A 12,500-nucleotide genomic window follows, 5' to 3' on the forward strand; every position below is an offset into this window, starting at 1 on the left:
TGCCGCCCGGTGTGGATTTTGAACAATTATTTTGTTTCAAGGGTGGAAAATTTTAATTTTTTTTAATGAAAATGTCAAAATCCCCACCCCATTCCCGACATTCCCCCCTCTTGGAAAAGGTTGGCAAGACGTTTTTCAAGTTTATGAGAAATCGCCTGGATAAAGGACGATTTTTTCTCAGAATCATTTCTTTTGTGATGTAACGATAATTTTAGCGCTAACGGAATTCCACATAACCATTTTCGAGTTTTAAACTCGTGATTAACTAAACATTTGCCCGCAACACCCTAAAATAATGTGACATAGCCACTTCTGAAAAAAAAAAAAAATAATAAATAAGTAAATAAATGAATAATTACTGCAAATAGCTCTGACGGACGTTTTTCTGCATGTCATGCATGTCTAGTGTAGCACTAAGCAAACGTTTATGGCATACATTAAGGAAGGACTGAACATGTTGTTTCCCCTTCATAATTCCTCTTCCTTTTAGTCTAATCTGATGAGAGGTCAAACTTTTTTGGTTTTACGTTTGCAGCAAGTAGAACTGCAACAGCTGGAAGTTACTGGGTTAGCACTTTTATTTTGCGGGGTTTAATTTTTGCGGATTTTGCGGATACTACTTGATCCGCAAAAATAAATTCCAGCAGAAAAAAAAAAAACAGCAAATCTTACTCCCGTTAATATCACGAAAAATGGCTTTTAATCCACATACAGTGGGATATGTTATAAATATTTTATATTTGCATCGAGAAAAAGCAATTGGAGCTTGCTACAAACAAAACGAAGCGATAAAAGGTTAGGGTTAGGTCGATACTTTTCCAGTGTCTGAGGCATAAGAAACGAACTCAAAGCAGTCAGTAAAAAGGTCACCTTAACCATTAAAGGCCTCCAGTATGCAACATTTTTTTTTCACGTTCTTAATGACTGAGGGTTTTTTTTACCAAAAAGTTACAGAAATTGAAAATAAACTAGCTGCTTGAAAAGAAAACCGCAAAACTTTGTTCCTAGCGGAGATTTCAGTCCGAATTCGGCAGCAAAGCTCAACAAATCGCCATTCCGCAAAATAGAAGTCCTGCAAAAATTGGATCAATTTTACTATGGGTAGTGTCGACCGACATATCGGCCGATCTGTCGACCGACATGTCGGTCGACGGTCGGTCGATATGTCGGTCGATAGTCGACCGCTAGTCGACCGCCAGTCGGTCGATAGTAGACCGATATGGCGGTCGATAGTCGGCCGACAGTCGGCCGACAAAAAATTGCGTGGTGGTCAACATGACGACCGACTCTCGACCGACAGAGGCAATGTCGTGTCTCGGTGAAATATCGGCCAAGTGTCGGTGGAATATCGGTGAAGTGTCAGTGGTCTATCGGCCGAGTGTCAGTAGTCAATCGGTATCGCTTTTTTTTTTTTTTGTCCGACGTAAAGTCCTGTATGGAGTTTACTGAGAATTGTTCAGCGGCCGAGAATGAAGCGTTTTTTAACATGAGATCTGCAAAATTAGCTAATAGCTGAGAAGTACGTAAAGTTTTACTGCCAAACATTAAACTGAAAACAACATCAGCAAAGTGCCGTTTTAAGGCTTGAAATATTTGTGGAACTTTGCTCTGCAACACACGTTGGTTGATAAAGGATTAGAAATATATTGGCGGCTAATTAAAATTCAGAGTAAGAATCTTGGTTTCCATTGAGGCCTGCGAAATATCATTTTCAACCATTGGCCGGCTATGAGTCCTCTGAAGCCATCTAGAGAGGTTAATTTTAAATTCACTTAGAAACACATGAAAACCTTCACTGAAAGATGGAATTAAACGAGCTGAGGCGAATTGTGCTTAGCTTTTATTTTCTTCTTTTTTATTTGTGATATCATTTTTATATTATTTTTCTACTCTGTCAGGTACGCCCTTGCGTATTTGCGTAGGGAGAATTTGCGGCTGCCGTGGCACTAAATTACAAGCCTTCGCGGCGATTTTTTAGAGTTTCAAAGCTACTATCTATCAAAGAAAACCTTGAAATTCAAAAAGGAATAGCGACTGCATAAGTAACACACCCGAAGTATTATCGCACCTTGGCAGCTCTATTTTAGTCTCACTTTACTTTAACACACATTATATTTTTTGTTAATAGTGTCTGTAAAAAATACATAAAAAATATATATATAAAGTGCGTAACACTATAACTAATAGTGTAGTAACTATTTCACCACGCAAACTGACGCAAAGAGCGACTCTGAGCGACGTATCATTCGTGATGGAATTTCAGGTTGCGTAAAACAAAAACATAAGCAATTAGCCAAAAATGTTTGCCGTTTCATATTTTAAACACAGTAAGTTTGAAAGAAATTTATCATTATTATCAATTATAAGTCTGATTTTGTCTGTGACTAAATTCATGGGCTGCTTTAATAAACGTTTGAGCCTTATTACTGACTAACCATAACCCTAAAGTTTTCACCTTATTTGGTCGTTTCCAATGCTGGAAGCCTATCCAAAGAGCTTCTGTGTTTTTTTATTGTTTAGTCTGAGACCAGAGATTTAGGGTTAGGAACTGGCTGAATTGTATCTCTTCAATAGCAAACATTCTGAGACCGTTTCAATTGAACCAATAAAAATTTATTCTGACAAGTAAAATAACCAACAAAAATGTTTTCAACGGGGTGGGGGTATGGAACCAAGCCTACTTTGAGGGTGTGGGATGATGGTAGCAGAAAGAGACGATCTTTGTTTGCTGTGTGTTGTACAATGGTATTGACTGATTCCCTTAAAGGGGATACTGTTCAGCAATGTCATCGAGCAGCCTTCGAAAGCATCCATTTGGGTGAGGCTCACCATACCACCTTCGCCACGTGAATTCCTGAAGGTATTCAATGAGAAAGTCAGGGTTTGTGTTTCCCTTCATTTTCTTAAATTTTTCCTTTGCCGTACACCAGTTGCTTTCAGCATTCTGTGTATGGACTCCGGTTACTGGATCGACAAAATGTAGAGAATGATTCACCGCCCCGTGTTGTAAGCCGAGTCTTCTCTGGAGTTGCCGATATGCCGCCCACTGGTCCGTGTGCACTATGGAGCCAGGCTGAACCTTCCGTTGAATAATACGCAAAAGAGTCGCCGCATTGCGTCGCCTTACCAGCTGTAGGTATGGTCGGGCTGGAGCATACTGTGTATCAAACAACCCCAGTACCCATCTTTCTCTTTGAGGCCGACGCCCCCTGTGAAACTGCAAAGGAATAACAATTACAGCTCCATGAATTAAAATATTATGAAATATTATGAAAAGAATCATTGGAAATACGGTACATTAAAGATAGGAGGTGACGGAGGTGATACGACGCGCTCAGTCCGGCTTCAGACCGAGAACAGTACTGTTCAGTAGCGTAGAAGTACTGTGAGTGAGATTTTTATTTTGTAAGCAGTAGACTAGTTGTTAGGCGGCTAAGGCTTAAGCACAGTGATTCGAACCACTGGAAGGCCATACTTCCTATTTTCTTACCTTGGACTTGTGATTAAACTTTGATTCGTCGATCTGCACAATGACACCTGGTCCGCCTAACTGTGGAATCGGGTGGCGCAGCAATGCTTCCCATGCAACTTGCCGACACTTCCGTGCGAACTTGACTAAAACTTTCTGTGAGGCCGTTCCTTCAATTTCCATCATTCGTAGCGAACACTTGTGCGCCCATTTCCAGAGAAATTGCAACTGCCTTGCGATTGAAATTTTGCTTCCATAGAAATACGAATGTACTCTCACAGACGAAGAGCGTCGACAACGGTGACATCTCCTGTTGAAAAGTAAAGTTTAAGCTATATAGGTATGTTCGGTTCCAAGGGTATAGTTTTTAACCATTTTGTTCTGAAATAGGGTGTTCGTTGTGAGTTTGAAGCCCAAATGGTCTGAAATAGTTGAAAGCTATCGAATTTTAGCTCAGGTCGGCAGGGAAAATACCGTAAACTGCCGCTTATAAGCCCATCCGGTTACCGCTAATGCTCTAATTAGAGCCCAGCTTCCAATAAGCGCCTCGATTCGAATTACTGCGGCCCTCCAAAGGCTTAAAATTTTAAATAACCGCCCCCTTCAAATAAGCGCCCCCCCCCCCCCCCCTCTCCGAAAAAAGAGGTTCAGTACTTGCCGGTACGATATATGAGACGTATACGTGAATGTTCTTCAAAGTCGTACGGGTTTGTTTCTAATTTCCTCGATAGCAATATTCATGAAATATCCTAGAATTACAAGGCCTTTTTCAAGTTTTCTGCTTCCAGTGACTTCAACCACACCCTGCAGAACACGAAAGCGTTTTGTGAACGTTTAAAGTTTCACAAAAAAAAAATTTTCTATCACGTTGTTTGAGTATTTATATCACAGGGAGCCCTCACATCGTTTTTGAGGAAAAAATAAAAATTATAATCTTTCCTTTTGTTTTGTATTGGCCATTTTGAATTTTAAATGCGCGACGCGCTGGTCTGGGAGCGAATTAATTATGCGCGGTCAGATGGTGCGATGTCTGGAACCGAGAAATCTTCGGAAACGCTCGGTCGGTCGTAACCTTTATATTTTTGACAAGGGGTGAAACTCTTTTTAGTCCCTTCGAATTTCTCATGAATACGAAGACAAATATCTCTACAAATTGAACAAAAATTTGAAGGCAGAAGGACCAAAGGTTGAACTAATTATCCTGTAACTTATTAGAGTTGTTCCGCACAAGATGCAAATTTCCACTTTGTGACTTTAGGCATGCAAATTAAACCGGCACCTTGTGACCGGCGTTCTCGATCACGTCTTAATTGTGTTTGAAGACAATGCAGTTCTTTGTCTTTAAACACAATAAGGCGTGATCTAGAATGCCAGTCACAAAGTGCCGGTCTAATTTGTATGCCTACAGTAACAAAGTGGAAATTTGCATCTTATGCGGAACAACTCTATTTTGTCTGAATGTTTCTAGCTGTGCAATATTGATGCGTCGTTTCAAAATCTTTGATTTGGTCGCATGCTTCGGCCAGTTGGGGTACACGGAAGTAAGAATTTCAAATGCTTGATTGACATGTGTAAAGCGGAAGTGAATAAGATTGTTTGTTCTGATTGGCTCTTTATTATTCCGGAATTAGGTCTGTTCAATTCCGGAAGTTTACTTGATTTTGTTACGGAAACAAATTAACCATGTGAATGCGGGGAAATGTACAAAAATGAAGAACGCACGTGCAACTGCATAGATGTTGCTCTGCTATAATTAGGCCTTTTGTTTCCCGATGTTTTCGTTGCTGTTGTTTAGCTCTCGCTCAACAAAGGCCTTAATGAACAGAACAATAGCTATTCAGCAGAACGATTCATGGTCATACCCAATATGCAAAACGGTGAACGTGGGGAAGACGAATTCTTCCTGTTCATTTTTAACGGAACATGAACGACGATCACAGCACTTGGAGAATTTGCTTATTTTATATTTTGAACTTGAACACTTTCTTTTATATCAAGCTAGAGTAAAGTTGTGAATCAGATATGAGAATCATCGATGAATTTTTTTTTTTAATGAAAGCTGTCTTCGAAGTTGCTTGAAAAGTTGTTACCAAAATAATAAAAATACGACTTTCCCTTTTTTTTTAAAAGTGCCTTTTCGGAGTTAAGTTTCTTTAGGGACTTCCTCGGTGATTTTACCTCGACTTCCGGCTCTTTCGCTTTTACTTCCGGTTATACAATGCGATTCTACTTCCGTGTACCCCAACTGGCAGAGACACACGACCATGAAAGCTTGAAGTTGCACCCCTTGTCAAAAATATAAAGGTTACGACCGACCGAGCGTTTCCGAATATTTCTCGGTTCCAGACATAGCACCATCTGACCGCGCATAATTAATTCGCTCCCAGACCAGCGCGTGGCGCATTTAAAATTCAAAATGGCCACTACAAAACAAAAGGAAAGATTATAATTTTTAGCAGTATTGAGCATTTTAAGGCTTCATTTAAAAGAAGTAGACTAAAAACATATTTCGATCAACAGCCTTATTGCTCATTTGGAAACATTTTTTTTAGTCCGCTTATACGTCCATCGGGATATAACCCATCCATTTATAAACTAGCCCATCCAAAACCCCTTGCGAACAGGTATAAGCCCTGGACTTGTAAGCGGCAGTTTACGGTATGTAAATTGGAATTGAAATTACTTACCAAATGTATCCGTCCCCATTGCGCGGGTGGCGAATGAGGCGCATTGCATTCCTACAATTCCCGCAGTTGACATTTCTTTTCAGTAGTCTGTTCCTTTGCAACCAATTTATAAGGCGGAGTTTTCCTCTACTGCTTGTTGCAAAAATAAGGGGACAAAGAACTTCCCTAAAAAAGTTGGGCATTTTAGGAAGCTTGGCTTTTGATATACAATGTAATTCGAATCACTTTGAATGAATGTGCTGAGAACAAAACTCCTAACGGCAACGGCATGACAGCCCGTCACGTGCGTGTGCAGGACTTTGGTTCTAATCAAAGTTAAAACCACAAACAGCGATCGCTGACGAGGGGAACCGTGTCGCAAAAATCCCCATTGTTAGTGTACCATGATCGAGGCCAATGACCAAAACGTATTTTGAATATTTTCATAATCAATCAGGTACAATGAAAAAAGTCCAGTATTGCAGGCCCAGAGGAAAAACTGATAACACGAAAAATTGACTACGACCTGGAAACGCAAAATGTATATAAGTTTTGCATCTGTTCTTTGTTCGCATAATCCAACACCCAAGTTTGCGGCAAAAAAGTAATTAGCGCGGGAGATAAGTCCTTTGAAGAGTGCGCAACTAATTAAACCGTGTCACTTTTACACTTTTTTATAATGAGAGAATTCATACAGAAGAATTTTTCTTGGAGACAAGCCACTTTCCCACACTCCATGATATCGACCCCAAGAGCGACACGGGATAAATATATATAACTCTCAGCGGAAAAAGATTCGATGCAGCTGCATTAGGTGTATTCGAGAACATTAACGCGTTATGGCTTCACGAACAAAAACATGTATGATATGTGGTTTATCGGATGGCCACACTCTGATGAACTGCCCTTACCGATGCGAGTTTTGCGGCGTGTCGGTGAATTATTGTGAGTGCCATGATTCTAGTATAGTGAACAGCGTTTTGGCGTTGGAGACCCCCGAAAAGGCGGACAGAAGTACCGAAACTTCAACATCGAAACCAGCACCGCCACAAGCAGCCCGTGAGAAACGTAAAGGAAGTAACGATGAATGGTAAGCAAACTATTCCTAATTGTAGATTTTGTTTGCAAATAGTATATGCAGTAAAATATATGGATGATTGGAAAAAAATATCGATGGCTATGGCCATCAATCGAAATGAAAGCTTGTTTGGTCATTTGTAGTACGACTTCAAGTAACGCGAGTTTGTATCGAGTCGACTTAACATGCGTATCGAATCGACTTTGACTTGTCAGTATCGAAACGACTTTGTATCGAAACGACCGGACTCCATCGAAATTTATCAGTGTGTGGAATTATGAACAGAGGAACTAGTCTATAATTGGAGCTAAATTATAGATCGCCACTAATAAACTCTATTATGAATAGGCCCTATTTCTTACATTCGTATTTTATTGTATTTACAGGTGTGGGACAAGCAATAAAACTGGACAAAAGAGGCCAGAAAAGACAGTGCCCGAAAAGAAATTCAAAGAAGCCAAGAATGACCTGCAGGCTGCTATGAAGCAATTGAAAAACTCGGAAGAACTCAACAGAAAGAAGGAGGAGGAATACCAGGAAACGATCGCCGCCATGCAAAGACGCATCAAAGAACTTGAAGGTATGTAGCATTTTTTGCACGGTTTATTGTCCACGCTACTGGTCCCATTTGTCCGAGAGTATCTCTGAATTATGCACTGGGATCATGTTTGTCATGATTTGGCGCGGTTTGGTGTCAGACTATCATTATATTTCGATGCTTCGACTATATTTTCGCCTGCTGACAGGCGCTAGAAAGGGAAGGGAGAACGTCAGCAGGAATCGGATGCGGGGAAAAGGTGTGAACATTGTTAAGAAATCAAAAGTTTTGAAATTCGGCGTTGTTTAACAGGAAAATATTTCTTTTCATTTTATTACATCCATCTTTCTACTTTGAAAAAGTTGCGCGCGATGTTTCTGGGGTGGACGTACCTTGCAACATCGCTCAACGGGGGAGTCATAAGGGCTGTCCAAAAAACCGCAAAACCGCATGGAAAAGTCTAAATGCAAAACCGCGCATGAATGCGTTACTGAAAACAGTTATGCACGAAAACCGAAAACCGCATAGTCTTGTTAAACTGCAAAAGCGCAAGTTAAAAGAAATTGTTTGCAAAACCGCATTAAAAATAATCCAAAAACCGGATTACTGCAAATCCTTATGCCCCTCCTCCTCAAAACTTCAAATGTTGCATTTTCTTTTCACCGCAGAATGGTTGCACGCCAAAATGGAGCGCAAAGTATCCGCACTAGAAAGACAGAGTATTCAGTAGAGATGTACACAGGCTGCAACTTCGTTGTGAACGATGCGAAGACGCGGAGTAGAACAGAGATTCTCAAGGGGCGTGTAGATACCACATACGCACGTACGCACGTGTATACAGCTGAAATTTGAAAATTTCTTTTCAATCTTACGAAAATACTCGAGTCAAATCGGATTCAGTCGGCATATTATCGATAATGACAAATTGCTCCAAATGGTAGCCCAGTGGGGATGACAAAGATAGACGAGCAGGGGGTGGGTTGGTAAATTTTCCGACTTTTTGCAACTTTGTCTTTCTGTGCAACGCGCGCGAAAGTTTGACCAAGCGCTTTCGCGTTAAAATGCTTCCGTGGTCAACTGAAAAAAAAACTGATTCTGCCCAAACGGTTTCACTATGAAATTGTTTTGTGCCTAATGGCGGCTTTATTTTGCTGATTGAATGACGCGTCACAAAAAAGTGAAATTCTGACTAAGCGCTAAGCGCTTCGCTGTGGATTATAAGGGCGGCTTCATTTTTCCTTTCGAGTGATTCGCTGTTTGTTATAATGGCGGATTTTCTTTGGACTAATTATTTGTGTACCACGCGCGCGAAAGTTCGAACACTGTTCTGACCAAGCGCTTTCGCGTTAAAATGTTTCTGTGGTCTTTGAACTGCTTCTGCCGAAGCGTATTCACTATGAAATGGTTTTGTGACTCAAATTTTGTAATAATGCCGGCTTTATTTCGCTGATTGAGTGACGCGCCCCCAAAAAAGTGAAATTCTCACTAAGCGCTTATCGCTTATATGGATCCGACCCAAAGTTCGATATACTTTTTCGAATACAAAAACATGCGTTGAAAACATGGCAACGTTAAGCGTATCAGGTATTTTTAATCGATAATTTCATAATTTCATTCGATCATAATATCGTACAGGCAACTGAAAATGCAATATTTTTTTGTAGAGTCGGTTAGCAAGGGCAAGAGTAAACAAAAATCAGCTGCAACTGAAGTGGACACTGACGATGGCCAAAAGTCTGATACTGACATGGGGGAGGTCGATCCTATGGAGGACGGTAATTGGGGAAAGGAAACAAAAGACGATGAAGACGATGAAGACGATGAAGACGATGAAGACGATGAAGACGATGAAGACGATGAAGAGGGAGCTGAGCTTGCTCAGAAAAAGACTAAAGGTTAGTTCGTGTGCATGACTGAACAATAACTGGAACATAGCTGATTTATATACAAGTCGAATCCAATGACACTTTCCCTCGGGTATTTGACTTGCTATTAAGGTTACTGTCAACAAAATATGGTCATAATTTTCCCCAAAAAAAATTGGGGCTCTTTAGTTAGACAAAAATTACAAAATCTTAAAAACAACGCGAGATATGCTAGAAAGAGTGTTTTATGGGAACTGGCGAAGGACAGCAAAATGGGTCATAATCCTAGTTTGGAACCGGCATCCTATTGACAATTTCGCGCGCAAAACTCCATGCGAATCTCGAATTTGCATGCCCAGGGGGAGGACTCTCTAATGCAAATGACGGGGTTGCTCGTCGTTCATTTTAAATTTACCCTTAAAGATACCAGTTTTTAGCTGTAGGTATCTTGATTTCCTTTCTTATCGCTTTAGACAACCAATACAGAATGACAGTGGTTTCTTTATTGATATTTATTCGCAAGCAACCTAAAAAGATAGCCTGAGAGCTAGAAACGTGAGATTTTTCTCCTGGAAACCGTAAGCGAGATAGCAATCCCTGATTTTACCCCTAAGACATGTTGACCAAACATGACCTTATCCCTGGGAATTGATATTTTCCTTATAAAATGTCGTAGTCAAAACCCATTGTGGGGTCAGAGAATTACCATATAACATTTCAAACATTTGCAAATTATTTCAGAAACAAAAAAGGTTACATTCACCGATGACTGAACTTAAACTACTCCATTTTCTTTCAGAATTACCGATATCAGGATCTAATCTGGAAGGTTTTCATAAAAGATATAAAGGCGTCCTCCGAATTTTACAGAAACATCGCTGTTCCTTGACAGAAGCTATGCGACGCTTTGGCATCGCACGGAACACGTTAAGAGATTACATTGGCCTGTGTGAGCTCAAGATCGTGGACCCCAGGAGATATGAAAGAATTGTGGGGACTGAGCGCGAGAAGAAAGGGAAAGTATCCGCCAAGATTATTGAATGTCGTTGCAGGGCTGCTTTGAAAGAATTCAAAACTCGCTTGAATGAATTGAAGGAGGAAAAGCAGCTCCTTCCTTTCTATCCAAAAGACGAATTTTACTCCTAATCATTTTTCGCGAGGCTCTGGCGAAAAGTTTGTTAACTAGGATTATTTTCTTTGACGTTCTGTTGAAAGCAATAGGTTATTTCAAAATGTAGGGGGTTATTATAACAAACAGTAGATCATAAATATGTAACTGTAGGATTTCGACAGAGCCTCAGCTTCTTGACTTCATTTTTGTTGTTTTTATATGTTTCAGTTGCCTTACCCGGCTGGGGGAGTAAAAATTATATTAGCTTTGTGATAATAAGGGTTAATGATTTTTAATGAATTTTTTTAAGGCTGGAGGAGTAAAAATTATTTTAGCTTTGTGATAATAAGGGTTAATGACTTGTAATGAATTTTTTAAAGGCTGGGGGAGTAAAGATTATATTAGATTTGTGAGAAACGATTTTTTTTGTGAGAAACGATTTTTGATTTTTAATGAATTTTTTTAAAGGCTGGGGGAGTAAAGATTGTCTTAGCTTTGTGATAATAAGTCCAAGGACCAGAAGTACACTCCAGTTTAGGCCGCACAAGGTGTGGGTCTAGCTATAGTAATTAAATTAATTAAAATGCGTACCACCAAACACCACTATCTGCACCAACTGACAACAGCGACAACAAGTACAAACATGTATTCGACTGATTGCACCATCACTTGCAATCGTGACAGCTGATGACGTAATATCTGATGACGTAATGGTCTAAATCTGAAACCTCCGGCCTTGCACATGTAACTTCATGAAAGAACGCAAATACTAAAAATAAATCAAACTAAATAAATCAAACTAAAAATAAAATTTCCAAGAAAATGAAAAATGGAATTATAACCCTTGAAGTAACGTTACTTTCCACCACTAGCGAAGGAATTAATAAATCTGTTTTTGCTTTTGCCACGCAATCTGTAGTTTATCCCGCTTCAGTATGATGGGAATTTCCTGATCAGTGAAGTAATGTAAACATGTCAAGGCACGTTTCATGTACTTGCGTTTCTGAACTCCTTTCGATTGCAAGACAAGGGAAAATCCTTTCACCAAAAATACAAGAATACACGGGGAATCAGAGTTTAATAGACTATTCCTACTCTCAAGCGAAACGGTTAAAAGTAGCGTGATTATATGTATCAATTTCGCTGACGTCAAGACATTCCACATGTGTAACGCAACCAGTGACCTGCCTTACCGTACTCGGTTTAAATAACCGGATATATTTTTATATTAAATAAATACTAGAAGAGTCGCAGAATATTCAGTAGGTCAACAATTAAATAAACCCTAAACGCTACTTGATCCACATACCGCGTGATCCGCGTGATCTGCCTCGTACTGGATAGGTAAGTTGAAGCATTTTTGAAGGCGCTTATCATAATATTTTTTAACAGTTGTAGTTTTGGTAACTTGAGGCACTACTTCTCTTTAAGTATTCTTTATGGTAAAATAATTATTTTAAAAAAAATTCTTAAAGTCCAGCGTCCAGAGTCCATTGTCCAATCCAGATTTTAAGTTTTGGCTGCGTGGGGTATGAATCTAGTCACCGACACACGACATAAAGGGTCGAACATGACCCGCGCTCGCTTCGCGCGGTTAAAAATCACGGGTAAAACATGAAATGCTGCGTGACCATCAACCTCGTATCCAGGCTCTCTCTTCTTTTCCTCCCTTGTCGTCGATACTCGAAAGATTATAGAGAGTTAGCCTAAAGAAACCCGACTCACCAAAGCTAAGGTAGCCATCCACGTGATTATCATACCATTCCTCTATTA

The 12,500-nt window shown here is 39.9% G+C and overlaps 2 protein-coding genes across 2 annotated transcripts; one reads left to right on the top strand and one right to left on the bottom strand.

Annotated features, from left to right (window-relative positions):
- Nucleotides 1–1,091: 1,091 nt before the first annotated feature.
- LOC138024059 (uncharacterized) lies at nt 1,092–7,348 on the bottom strand. The gene is made up of 3 exons (XM_068871148.1): nt 6,157–7,348; nt 3,491–3,779; nt 1,092–3,217 (listed from the first exon to the last, which is right to left on the bottom strand). Exons 1-3 carry the CDS (start codon nt 6,336–6,338, stop codon nt 2,762–2,764), a joined length of 927 nt encoding a protein of 308 aa, XP_068727249.1. The 5' UTR covers nt 6,339–7,348; the 3' UTR covers nt 1,092–2,761.
- A 1-nt stretch (nt 7,349) lies between these two features.
- On the top strand, nt 7,350–10,762 carry LOC138023278 (uncharacterized). The gene is made up of 3 exons (XM_068870294.1): nt 7,350–7,793; nt 9,416–9,646; nt 10,416–10,762. Exons 1-3 carry the CDS (start codon nt 7,694–7,696, stop codon nt 10,760–10,762), a joined length of 678 nt encoding a protein of 225 aa, XP_068726395.1. The 5' UTR covers nt 7,350–7,693.
- The last annotated feature ends 1,738 nt before the right edge of the window (nt 10,763–12,500 follow it).

Source organism: Montipora capricornis, chromosome 11 (assembly GCF_036669925.1).
Source record: "Montipora capricornis isolate CH-2021 chromosome 11, ASM3666992v2, whole genome shotgun sequence".
In the NCBI taxonomy this organism is placed as follows: Eukaryota; Metazoa; Cnidaria; class Anthozoa; order Scleractinia; family Acroporidae; genus Montipora; species Montipora capricornis.